Consider the following 12,504-nt stretch of genomic DNA (forward strand, 5'->3'; position numbering starts at 1 on the left):
AAAGATCTGTGGGGAGGACGCTCGTGACTCTTAAGTTTGGAAGATCCACAGGGAAACACCCTCTGCCTGATTGGCGGGTCCTCAAACGCCACACGGGAGAAAATGGGGAGATGTGCAAAACCAAACTTGCAGCACTTGCTTAGGAAGTGTTTTGTGGGAGCTGGGCAGGCAGGCTCAAGGATCGCTTAGCTGGTAAGATCATTTCAAATAAAGTGTAATTACTTGTGCAAATCTGCACACAGACATTCCAAGTGTCAGTTCATTTGTTTCATAAAAACTCTTTCAAGTAATTTTGGTCTAAACTTTCTGCATCTGTAATTGGCACCACCTTCTCCGGTGACCAGCTGGGGGTGAGGGTTTTCTTCTTTCCCTCTGAAAGCTTCCCTGCAGATGGGCGCCCGCCTTAAAGCTGCAGACGACAATTAGGGCCGTTGTGTGTGGAGCCGCAATGGTCAGCATTAATATTGTATACGAACAGCTGAGGGCGAGGGGGGGGGGCCCTGCCCCAGGCAGGCTCTGGCAGATGGAGCAAACAAAACCGAGGGCCACTCTCTCCAGCACCCTGGGCTGACTCACACACACTCACACACTCACACACACACTCTGGCTATATTGTGAGACTGTTTCGTGAGGAGACATCAAACACACCAACCCTTTGACACTGTGTACACACTTACACACACAAACACACATATGACTGGGAGAGTACTGCGCTGTGTTAAAGTCTCTCACACACACAGAGTAACTTTGCCTGTGATGGACACACAAGCAGCAGCAGCCCCGGCATTTTACTACAGCGAGTCCTGCGTGGACACGTTGGTCACACACACCCCACCCGCGGCCCCCCCGCCTCCCAAAGACAGGGTAGGCTTCACAGGGCCCTGCCAGCCCCGCCATCAGTTTCCAAGGGCCCTGGCCTTGCTCAGGAGGGAGCATGTGTCTGTCACCTCCTCGGCTGCCCAGAAAAGAGCACTGAGAGCTGATGGGGACACACATCTAATTAGCCCCTTTGGCGTCTTGGCAGAAACCTGTGAACAAGGCGGGGTGGGGGGGGGTGCCGGGGGGGCGCTTAGTGTGGGGAGGGGGGAGGTACGCACCCAGGAAGGTCCCGCAGAGTGTCATCCTGGCTGGGCAGACACACCTCCACTCCGAAGCTTGTACACACGGTCACTTCATGCTGCAAAAAGTTGTGACACTAACTTCTGTGTCCCAGGGCCCTGGAGAGCTCCCTTCTCATGCAGCCAATCAGGGCCAGGGAGCAGATAATCACAAATCGATGCCCTGCCAATGAGGTTCCCTGGCCCACACAAAAGGGCCCTGGGCCCCAGACAATGAGCCCCGCCTGCAGGTGGGGGGAGCAAAGACACAGCCCCTTCACACTAAGGGACCAACAAGTGAGGGATGGGAGGGGCCCTTCCCGAAGATGCTCCTCCCCCCACTTCCCCCTCCCCTTCTTCCTCCTACTTCTCCCCTTCCCTCCCCCTTCCCCTCTCCTCCCCTCCCCCTCCCTTTCTCTCTCCCTGTCCCCCTTCCCCGCCCCTCTTCTTCCTCCCACTTTCCTCTCTCCCCACTTAACCCCAGACCAAGTTAGGCTAGAAACCTAGTCAAAGACCAGTCACGATACGTGGGGTGGGATCAGGCCTGGATAGCCTGGACCTGCCTGCAACACAGACACTGACTACCAAGGGGGCAGGCCCTTGTGGCCCCCCGGACAACGGACTCCCCACCACCCAGGTGTGAAGCTTGGGGCGAGGCGGGAAGGTGAAGAGAGGACCAACTCCCTCAGGGATGCGGGGTTAGGAGGGGGACCCACAGGGGCAGGGGAGGGGCACGTGTCGGTGTGGGATGTATTAGGCCTTTCTGGGGTGACCCCTCCTGCCCTACCCCATGTCCGTGAACCTTTGCCGCACACCAGGGCCTTTGGAGCAATCGGGTCGGCCATCACCAGACCTGGCTGAACCCTCCCAGCTTTTCCCTGGTGCTGGGAGGAAGCTCCCACTCACCCCGAGGTAACTCAGGTGTCACCTTCCTCGCGTCTCCATCGCACCCTCAGCTTGGGTACTCCCCTGCCTATGTGCAGGTGTCTGCCCCCGACAGGTGAGGCCCATGCGGCCCGCGGCAGCTAAAGCCCATGGCAAGAACCCCACACTCACCGTTTCTAGGGGAGACCTGCGAGATGGGGCTGGGTGGGCTCTCTTAGGCCTTGAAGGGGCCTGAGGATGACCCCTGGGAGGTGGGAAGGGGCAGATGAGCCCCGAGGGCCCCCCTCCGACATTCCTCTAGAGCAGAAGGCCTCAGATCTGGCCCCTGGGGGGGGTGGGCTGGTCCCGTCCTCACAGACCCGCCCCTTAAATAAAGCCTGAGGGTGGTGGGGACGCTGCACTCAGGCCAGCGGGAGTCGCGGCACCCCCGGCTGCTTCGCAAGCTAGAGGGATGCGTGCTGGGGGGGCGGGCTTCACTGTCCTGGAGCCAGGAGGAGGGAAAGCTGGACAGAACCAGGGCTGTCCCCTGTCCCCTCACAGCCCCGTGACTGCCAGCAGTTGACTGTACCCACGCCTCTTGTGAGGCCTCCAGTGAGGGCAGCTGGGCAGGAAACGGGCAAGCGGGTGGTCCCAGGGGGAAGCTGCCCGGGTTAGGATACAGGCAGGGGGAAGGGCCAGGCTGCTGAGGGTCTGTGGGGGCCAATCAAGGGACACATGGGACTCCAGGGTTTGGCCTGAGCCATCGGAGGGGCAACGAAAGGGGCTGACGGGGGAGAGCAGGTCTGTGGGGATTGACAGCCCTGTTGACCCCAGGACACGGGTTCCGGTAGGAGGCTCAGGGGCAAGATGAGGCTAGAAATAAAGGTGAGCCACCTGGTCAAAAGGCAGCAAGGTGGGGGGCAAATGTGCGGAGAGGCTGGTGAGGGAACGGGGAGAGAGGGGAGGGCAGGGGCAGATGGGGGGCGGACCAGAGGCGGATCAGGACAGATCGGGGGCAGATCAAGGGCAGCTGTGGGGTGGATCAGGGGCAGATGGGGGGCGGTACAGGGAAAGATGGGGGGAATTTGGGGCAGATTGATGGGGAACAGGGGTGAACGGGGAAGGGATGCTGAAGCTGGGCAGGAGGTCCCTTCCATGTCTGTCACGGTCCCTCATCTGAAGGGACAGATATGCCTACCTCCATCGCATTAGCCAACCCTCCTTGACTCGTCTGCAAAGCGAGGGCATCAGGGACATTGCCCTGCGGGTGCCCAGATGGGGCCGCACCAGTCGGCCTGCGCTGAGTCATTGCTGACCGCTTCCCGTCACCTCCCACACCTGGAGACACCAGCTTCCTGCAGTGAGTGATTCTGAGTCCACCAGGTTCCCAAACCCTGGGGAAATGTGTCCTTGGATGCAGTTAATTAAGGAGTTAATTACCGAGAGGAACAACGGGGGCAACCTCGGAACACTTGTGCTGTTTCCCTTAATGAAACCAAATGGCCTTATAATCCAGCACGTGATAAAAGCCCTTGGACAAGTTCAGAGTCCAGTGAGACAAAGTCAGTGTCTTCTCTGAAGGCCTGGGGGCCTCGGGGGGTCCTCAGGCGCCTCCATCCCCCTCCCCCCACTCAGTGCGCTCAGGGATTGGGGGTCCAGCACAGGAGTCCAAAGATGGGACAAGAGCTTGGACAGCTGAGTCAGAATCGTCATTCCAACAAGACCCCAGGTGACCTGCGGGCCCCTTAGAGTCTGAGGAGCGTTCACCTCTGGCCAGCAGCCCCGGGAGGGCTCCCCACCTGCAGGGCTGTCGAGGGTGGTGGTCACACCAGCCTCTCTTGGGCTCTGGGCACCTGTGGCCCCTCCCTCCCCTTGACCAGAAGCCAGGTCAGCTGAGCACAGCCAGCCCGCGCCAGGAAAGCCCTCAGGACCCTCAGCCATATTCCCAGCTGAGACTCACACAGGCCCCAGCCCTGCAGGACCGAAGTGACACAGGAGCAGGATGTGCTCCAGGGGCTGGTGGTGGGCTCCTGGGGAAATGAGGCACGCGGGCTGGGAGGGCAGTTTGGTCTGGCACCAGTTTCTGCTGGTGCTTTAGTAGAGCCCCACGTGTGCCCCAGACGCCCCGTGGGGTCTGCCCTGTGGCTCCCCTACTGCCGGCTCTGCCGCCAGCCGGCACTGCAGAGGTCCAGGCACCCCACCTTCCTCAGGCAGGAGGGGCCCCGGAAGTGATGACTCGAGCCACGAACAGGCCTGCCCGCTGCTCAGAAGAGGGGGGGGCAGCACCACGGCAGGAGCCGTCTCCTGGGAACACGGCACTGCGGCTGGGCTCTGCGCGTACTGACCCCAAGGGTGGCAGCCACTGCCAGATTCCAGGTTGCAGGACCCTCAGGGCTCGAGATGGAGGCTGGAGCCCAGGGGTCCTGGGGTCTGCAGGCAGCTCTCAGCAGATTCAGCTAAGGGCCGGGGGCAGCCGGGGTAGGGCGAGCACAGCCCAGCTCAGCACCCGGGTCCAGATGGACCCAGAGACCACACATCTCCTCCCTGCAGGCTGGCATCAGAGGGCTGCTGGCCCAGAGTGAGGGGCCCAGAGAGTGAGGGGCCCAGAGAGCGAGGGGCCCAGAATGCGAGGGGCCCAGAGAGTGAGGGGCCCAGAGAGCGAGGGGCTCAGAGAGTGAGGGGCCCAGAGAGTGAGGCGCTCAGAGAGTGAGGGGCCCAGAGAGTGAGGGGCCCAGAGAGTGAGGGGCTCAGAGTGAGGGGCTCAGAGAGTGAGGGGCCCAGAGAGTGAGGGGCCCAGAGAGTGAGGGGCCCAGAGAGTGAGGGGCTCAGAGAGTGAGGGGCTCAGAGTGAGGGGCTCAGAGAGTGAGGGTCTGTAGTTCCAGCTGAGAGGCCACGCCCCAAGCGTGGGGCCCCAGGAAGCTGACAGCAGGTCTGGTGGCCCCTCGTCCCGCCCTGGCCATTGGGAGGAGGGGAGGAAGGAAGAGAGGGGACAGAGGGACCCAGACCAAGGAGGGATTGAGCAGCTGGCCCTGTGACTCTGCAGGACGTCCAGCCTGCGGGGACCAGGGCCTCCCGTGGGCTCGGTGCCGCCCGGACCGAGGGGGCGAGAGGAAGAGCGTGCAACCGACCGGGTGGGAAGAGGGGCAGGCGGCAGTGGGCTGGAGGCCAGGGTTAGGGATGAGCACAGTGGTGGGAGACACAGGGAGAAGCGGCAGAGAGGGGAGGCCGGGAGCAGACGGGCCCAGACAGACAGACAGAGAGGGGAGGCGGGAAGCAGACGGGCTCAGACAGACAGACAGAGGTGAGGGAGCAAGAAGGCCACAGGCCCCGGGGCTCAGGGACGGCAGCTGTCCTCACTTCGAGGGCTGGCTGGGAGCCTCCCCTGATTTTGTCCTTTTCGAGGCCTTGCACCCTGCAGGGGTCACACCTCATCTGCATGTGCGTGTGCACGTGTGTGTGTGTGTGTGTGTGTGTGTGTGTGTGCACGCGCGCACAAGAGCAGGGGGACAGAGGGCTCCAGGCTCTGTTTAAATGGCTTTGGAATTCTCTCCCGGAACAGATGGCCTCAGAGATAAAGCCGCGCAGGAGCCCGGGCGAGAGCGAGGCCGCAGCGGTTGCCATGGCAGGCTGGGCCGGTGCCCTCTGCCTATTAGCTGCCACGAGAGCACAGCCCACCAATGTCAACACGGGCTCAGGGGAGGGGGGCCCCCAGCAGAGCCCCAGCGGGGAGACACCCTCACCTGGACGCCCAGCCTCCATGGCCACAAGAACGGAGCTTGGTGGAGCTGGTGGGTGCAGGCTGAGACATGAGGACGACAGCCCAGCCACATCGGGTGAAGCACTCCCTCCCCAGACTCAATCCCGAGACAGCCGGGCTGGAGCCCAGGACATGCTGGTGCTGGGGTGGTTCCAGCCGCGCCCAGCACCGGAGACCAAAGCCAGCCTGGGGCCAGCGCCACACTCTGGGGATAATGGGGCAGCTTCCCTGGTGAGTCGAGGAGCGCCCTGGGGTAAGGGCTGGGGTCCTGGAGCCCAGAGCGAGAAGGGGCAGCTGGAGCCCTGGACGGAGCTGCTCTCGGGGGACAGATCCTGGTGTCAGCTCCCCCCGGCCCCTGTCACCCCAACAAGCACAGGAATCCCACCGAGGGAGCCAGGCAGGGTGCCCTGAGGAGGGGGAGCGGGGCGCCACGCACCTCCACACAGAGGGCCCCCGGCGGGGTAGACGGCGGGGGGGCCCCCTTGCAGACGTGGCTGTGGGACGCGAGGGCCCAAAGTCCCCAGGGCAGAGTCTGGGCCTTCGGCCCCACAAGGAGAGACCTCGGGGGCCCACTTCCCCAAGGGGGGGCGCTGGGGAAAGTCTCTGGGTGAGGAAGGTCTCACCCCAGGCTTCAAAGGGAGAACGGGGCAGGGGGAGGGTGGGCAAAGGGGGTGGTCTTGAGGCCTCACTCTAGTCCCTGCCTGGAGTGAGCAGGAGGCATCTGAAGGGAACATGAGAAGAGCCAGAAGGTGGGAGAGAGCAGAGATGGCCGAGGGGCCCCAGGGCAGGCGCCTGAAGCCCACCATGACGACCACAAGGAAGACGGACCACGGGGCCTCCAGGACCTAGGACCGCAGGCCAGGCCTAGTAGCTCTGCCCAGTGCCCCAGGGCCACAGCGTCCCCTGGTCCCCAACCAAATTCACGCTCTGGATATCCCAGCCTTCACCGGTTAGAGCAGCTTAGAACCCTCCAAACCCTGTGCACACAAAGGCAGAGCCCCGAACCTACTGGATGAGACCGCGATTGGCCCATCAATAGCCCTGACCTTTCCGTGCCCCAACTCTGCCATGAGTACATGAATGGATGCATGGGTGAGTGGGCGGGTGGATGGATGGATGGATGGGTAGGTGGGTGGGTGGGTGAGTGGGTGGATGGAGCTCAGGTGGGTGGACAGATGGGGGACAGCAGATGGACAGACGAATGGATGGATAAGCACACGGTTTGCTGGAGAAGATCAGCACAGGTGGGAAGGGCTCCATCCAGGCTTGGGCACAGGGGACATGGCTCACCGGGGGCCACAGTGTGACAATCCACAAGGCCCCGGAGCCCAGAACCCTGTGTGCCCCTACCTGCCTGACCCCCACCAGAGACACACCTCCAGAGCCCCAGACACATCCAGGCAAGGCCGCCCACTGCCCAGCCAGAGGCCCGTGTGACAACATCGGCCCCAACCCCACACGCCAGGCAACCCTGAGTCGGGAAGGCGAGAGGCACAGGCCGTCAAGCATGGCCACCCCAGCCCCAGGAGCGCAGGCCGGGATACGAGACGCAGGAGAGGCTGCTGGGAAAGGGCCCAGAGCCAGCTGGGAGGGGTGCGTGAGCCCGGGAACCCCTTCCCAGCTCTTCACCACGGCGGTAACCAGGCGGCGGGAGACCTCTGATGCAGGGGGCCTCCAGGCTGTTCGAAGCTGTGTGACGGAACTTGGGGTGCGTGCCCAGCGTCCGCCTTCACAGCTCATCCCTTTCACGGTCGGCTTTCTCACAGGCGGGTGTTGGGTTAACACACATTTCAGACAACAGCACCATCGCAGCCGCCCACGGACCGCCCAGCTCGCCAGCCTGCCCGGCCGAGCACCGCCCCATTTGGGAGAAAGTCTTCACGGGGAGGCTCTGTGAACGTGCAGCCTGGGCTGAGGGTCCTCCTGCAACGGCAGGGACCCCCGAGCCGTCCGTCTACAGCAGACGCGGGTCCTCAGCTCACACAAGCCCGTGCAGGCCGTGCCCCGTTCCCCGGTCCCCAGGCTCGGACGGTGGCCGGCACAACAAGGCCGCAGAGGGACCTGACGGCACTGCAGGGGCTCCCAGAGGCCCCGAACACCAGAGCCCACCCGCTCCCGCAGCACCGGAGCCCGGCTGCGGCTCTGCGGAGGCGGCAAGGGAACAAAACCCGCTTTCCGAGGGGCCACTGTCCTGCCACCTGTGTTCCGGCGCTGCTGGCCTCCCGGCCTGGCTGCTGGCTCCGCCCCCAACCCCTCAGCTGCACAGGCAGGGGCACCTGTATGTAAATCCCACAGACACAGGGGGAGGGAGGGCTGAGGAACCCAACGTGCACAAGGTGTCGGGGAGGAGGGCGGCCTCAGGGGAGCCCTGGCGACCTGGGGTGACATCCACGTGCTCGGAGCGGCCAAAGGCGCCGCCCCAGAAGGGATGAGCAGGACCACAGGAGCGAGGGCTGTGGCCCCCACCCGGGGCCTGGGGGCCTCAGGGCCGAGGAACAGGACGCTCGGACTGTGGGCCTGCAGTGACCTTGGCACGGCAGTCCCTGCGTGGCCTTGAAGCTACTTGCTGCGCGGAAACGCGGCGATGGGCCAGTCTGAGTTCACGTCCGGCAGGGGCAGGAGGAAGGGCGGCGGCCAGTAACTGCCCCCCAGCAGGTGCCCACACAGTTACCCCAGTGAAACGTCACTGTTTTTCAGGTAAGACTGATCTGACCTGTTTTATGGGCTGAGAGAAGTTAGAGGGTTTCTCTGAGGGCCACGGAATCAAGCCACAGCAGAGCCACGGCCCAGTGCGCCATCCTGCTTCAGCCGAGGTGGACCTGCTGGAAGGTCAAAACCCAGGCCAGCGTCCCCTAGGGTCACCCACGCGGCACGGGAGCACAGGACAGGCGCGCGTGTGCACCGTGTACACGCGGGGCTTGGGTGGTGGGGGCCAGGCGCACCGAGTCCCGAGACTAGGCAAAGCCCTGGGGTCGGGCTCAAGGGGGCTGAGGCTCAGCTGGAGACGCAAGGCGCGCGGAAGGGCTCCACACACCTTGCCCCGCACCCTCGCTGCTTGCCTCGCCCCCCAGCCTGACCCGGAGGGGGGCCGAGAAACACGGGACATACGCTGCCACTTGTATCTAAATCAAAGACGACTCCAGACACCACATTAGGCTCCAAATTAACAAGGCAGCCTGCAGTGTCCCGGCAATGCCGTTGCCCTTTGCAAGACCGAGCACTCATGATCACGTCTGTAAAAAGCTGAGCTCTCCCCATGCCAGGGGGAAGGCAGACACACATGGAAAGCCCGAGCGGGAGGCTTACCTGGGAATCAGCGCCTCTACCTCCACCTTCACCCTGGAAGGACGGGTGGGCAGCTCCTGGCAGCCAAGCAGCGTCCTGTGAACAGAGGAGCCGGGGTTGGGCGACACAGGAACGAGCCCAGACCCACCCCCCATGCAGGGGAGGGGCCGTCACGGCCTGACCCCAAAGCCCATCCTGGGCTCGACCTCAGCCCAGGCCCGTCACCCTGAGGCCCCCACAGCCTGCTGAGCCCGCCGTCCCTGCAGCCACACCGGGGTGTTCCCGGGCTCCCAACGGGGCTGACTCTCACCAACCCAAGCACCTTGGACGCCCTGGCCATGCCACGCTTCCCACCCTCGAACGTAGCGGAAGCCTGGAGGGTTCGTGCGTGGCTGGCTCTCCCCAAGAGACACAAGCCCCTCAGGAGGGTGCCAGGGCACGGACCCAGGTTCCCCGAGCCGCTCCTGCCACCTGGGGCACTTGTTCAATGCCTGTCAAATGAACAAACAGACGCCGATTGGCCCAACTGGTCCCGCGAGCTTCCTCAGGGCAGCTCACTCCGTCCTTCTCAGGCCCCGCGGCGACCGCCCATGGGGACCCCACTCCCCCCTGCCCCCGTGGCCGAGGCCCTGACGTCCTGCCGTGGCTCCGAGGCTCTCCCCTGCGAGCCCCGGCCGGTCCTGTGCTGGTGTTCTCCCCTCAACCACAGCCAGCTCCCTAGGGGTCCCCCAGAGGCCTCCCTGCCACTGGTCCCGTCACCCCAGCCCCGTGGCCTCAGCTGTGGCCAAGCTCCGTGGCACGCCCCCGCCGTCCTCCGGCACCTCCTCGGGAAGGGCCTGCCCAGCCTCGGTGCCCCTCATGCCTAGACGGGCACTCACTCAGTCTCCACACCAGGGGCCTGTGTGCTCCTGAAGGCCCAGAGCTGCCCTGGGCAGGTCGGCCTGGAACTCACTGTGAGCGTCTGGGCCTCTGTGCGCCTCACGGAGCCTAGAGCAGGGGTGAGGAAGCCACGACCAGACACGGGAACCTCTGTGGCCCAAACCATAAGGCGCCCCTCACCACTGTCCCCAACCACCGCGAGGTCTGCGGACCCCCATGCTCGGGGTCACCCATGTCTCAGTTCGCAACTCCTACCCAGGGTGGCCACAAAGCCACGTCCACGTTCCTGTAGCTGGAAGCAGGAGCCCCACAGCAGTGAGTCCTGCCCCCACCCCCAAGCCCCTGGGGCACAGGGCCTGCAAGGGGCCGCTGCACCCAGTGGGCTGGGGTGGGAGCTCCAGCTACTGTGTCCGCCGTGGGAGCGGCGGGGCTGAACCCCTGAGCAGTTCGACCCTCCAGGGTTGACTGCTGGCCTGACCCCACGGTGGCCTCATGCAGACCACCCCGCAAGGGTGTAGTGAACTAGCCATCTCGGGGGCTTGGTGGGCAGGCTCCCGGAGCCCAGCCAAGAGTGCTGGAGCCCCCACCCCCAGCCAGACCTCCAAGGGTCCGTAGATCTGGTTCTTGAGCCAGGGTTCAGAGGTGAAAGTTCTCAGCTCCCAGGGACCCTCCTAACCCTGACCCGGACCCAGCGCCCAGGCCAGCCCCTCGCCTGCACTGTTGCACCAAATCCCTCCTGCAACCTGTGAGCCAAGCTCCAGCGTCCCCGGCCACAGACCAGGGCGCCAAGGCCCAGAGAAGAGTCCAGGCCCTCTGCCTCAGGAGCTCGTTCTCCGCCCTCAGCTCCGCTGTCCTGGGGCAAGAGCCCAGGACAGGGAGAAGTGACAGCCGGCGGCAGAAGCAGGGCTGCGCAGAGGGGACGTTTGTGAGTGTGCTGTGCGCGTCCACGTGTGTTTACGTCTGGATGGGCGCATCTGTGGTCATATGTCAGTGTGCACGTCTTGCACAAGAGTACGTGCACATTTATGTGTGTGTGCACACTTACGTGTGTGCCTGTCTGTTGTGTGCTCACTGTGTGCACATCTGTTCATGTGTGCGTGTGCATACCGGTGTTTGCATATCTGTGTGTGTGTGTGTGTGTGTGTGTGTGTGTGTGCTTGTGCATGCACATCTGCGTGCACACACCGTTCCTGCCCCCACGAAGGGGCGTGGGGCTGGAAAAAAGCCCAGAAGCTACAGGTCTAGCCAGTCACCCGCAGGAGGGCCCCTGTGGACCCACCCCCATCAGCTGCCATCTGGTGGGTGTGCGCCCAGACTCAGGCCAAGGTCCACTGGTGCCCACCTCCCTCTCAGCTCAGGGCCCATTGTGTTGCCTACATCCCCCTCCCCAGATTATGAGGCCTTCCTCTACATGGGCCATGTGCTTCCCCCAGACCAAGGTCTCTTGGGTCTCAGCTCCCGTGGGCCTTTGCACCTGCTGGCCGCAGCAGGGACGCTGTCCAACTGCCCACACGAGGGAACAGGCTGCATCTCGAGGTCTCCGCTCAAGCATCCCTCCTCCAGCGGCCTGCAACCCTGCAGGCAGCCCGTCGGAGCCCCCTGCCCCGCACCTGCCCCGCACCTACCCCAGGGCATGGCCCCTGCACTGCCTCTCTGTGCCTCTCCCACTGAGCTAGGGGCCACGCGAGGCAGGCGTCTGGTCTGCTCTGCTCAGGGTGGGTGCCTGTCGGTGCCTGCGGGGTCCCTCCCCCAGACCTGAGCAGAGGCCGTGCAAGGGCCCCGCCACGAGCTGCCTGCAGCCGGACTGCCTTCCACGGATCTGAGCGTTGTCGCCTCTGCTTGCCTCCCCTTAGCGGCTCCTCACGTTTATCCTGCAACGTGGGGCCATTTTGCGGGAAACTGCTTCATCGGGAAGTGAGACGCTTGTAATGGGCACAGCGAGCACCGGGAGAGGACGTGCTGGCCATTAGGCACCCGCCAAGACCCCTCCGCCTCCCCGTGTTTGTGCAGGAGCCTCGGCAGAGTGGAGAGGGGGGCAGGAAGCAGCCCCTCCCCACCGGGAGGCCCTCAAGCCCACAACAGGCGCAGCGGGTCAGAAAGGAGCTGCTTCTATTTTGAGCTGATCATAGCTCCATGGGTGGTCCCACCCTTCCTAATAGAACTTTACTGGGTTGTGAGATCCGCTCCCCTGTACCTCTCAGCATACTTTCCTCGGGGAGCGCTCCCCTCGGGTTCACGCATCTGCTCAGCGGCAGCTGTGGAGACACGGGGCCTGTGCCCCAGCCCAGTGCGATGGGGCCCAGTGAAGGCTGCTGGCAGGTGTGGGCGTGGACGGCCAGAGCAGGGCGGGGCGGCTGGAAGCAGGTGTCAGGCTAAGAGTTGGCGGTGGCCAGTCCCCTTCGTTTCCAGACCATTTCAGCTGTCCATAGGGAAGCCTATCAGCCCCTCCCTTGGCTGGAGAACAGGAAGGGCCCACCCCTCCCCATGCCCACGCCCGGCACCTCCCTGCACCCACCTGACCGCCACCACTGCCCATCAGGCCCTTCGGCTTCAGAACAAAGCACAAGCCTCCACCTGCCCTCAGGCCTCAGCCCAGGCCCCCTCCCCAGAGCCGGGCCACAC

General features: G+C 64.0%; 1 protein-coding gene across 1 annotated transcript in view; it reads right to left on the reverse strand.

Annotated features, from left to right (window-relative positions):
• The window catches only part of MYT1 (myelin transcription factor 1), a 65,477-nt gene extending 64,017 nt beyond the window's left edge, over positions 1 to 1,460 (reverse strand). Inside the window, exon 1 of the mRNA XM_082362658.1 lies at positions 1,098 to 1,460. Coding sequence (XP_082218784.1) covers positions 1,098 to 1,122 — 25 coding nt within the window. The 5' untranslated portion in view covers positions 1,123 to 1,460. The remainder of the gene's footprint in view (positions 1 to 1,097) is intronic.
• Positions 1,461 to 12,504: the final 11,044 nt, after the last annotated feature.

This window comes from Balaenoptera borealis, assembly GCF_965194805.1.
Source record: "Balaenoptera borealis genome assembly, chromosome: 16".
NCBI classification, from domain to species: Eukaryota; Metazoa; Chordata; class Mammalia; order Artiodactyla; family Balaenopteridae; genus Balaenoptera; species Balaenoptera borealis.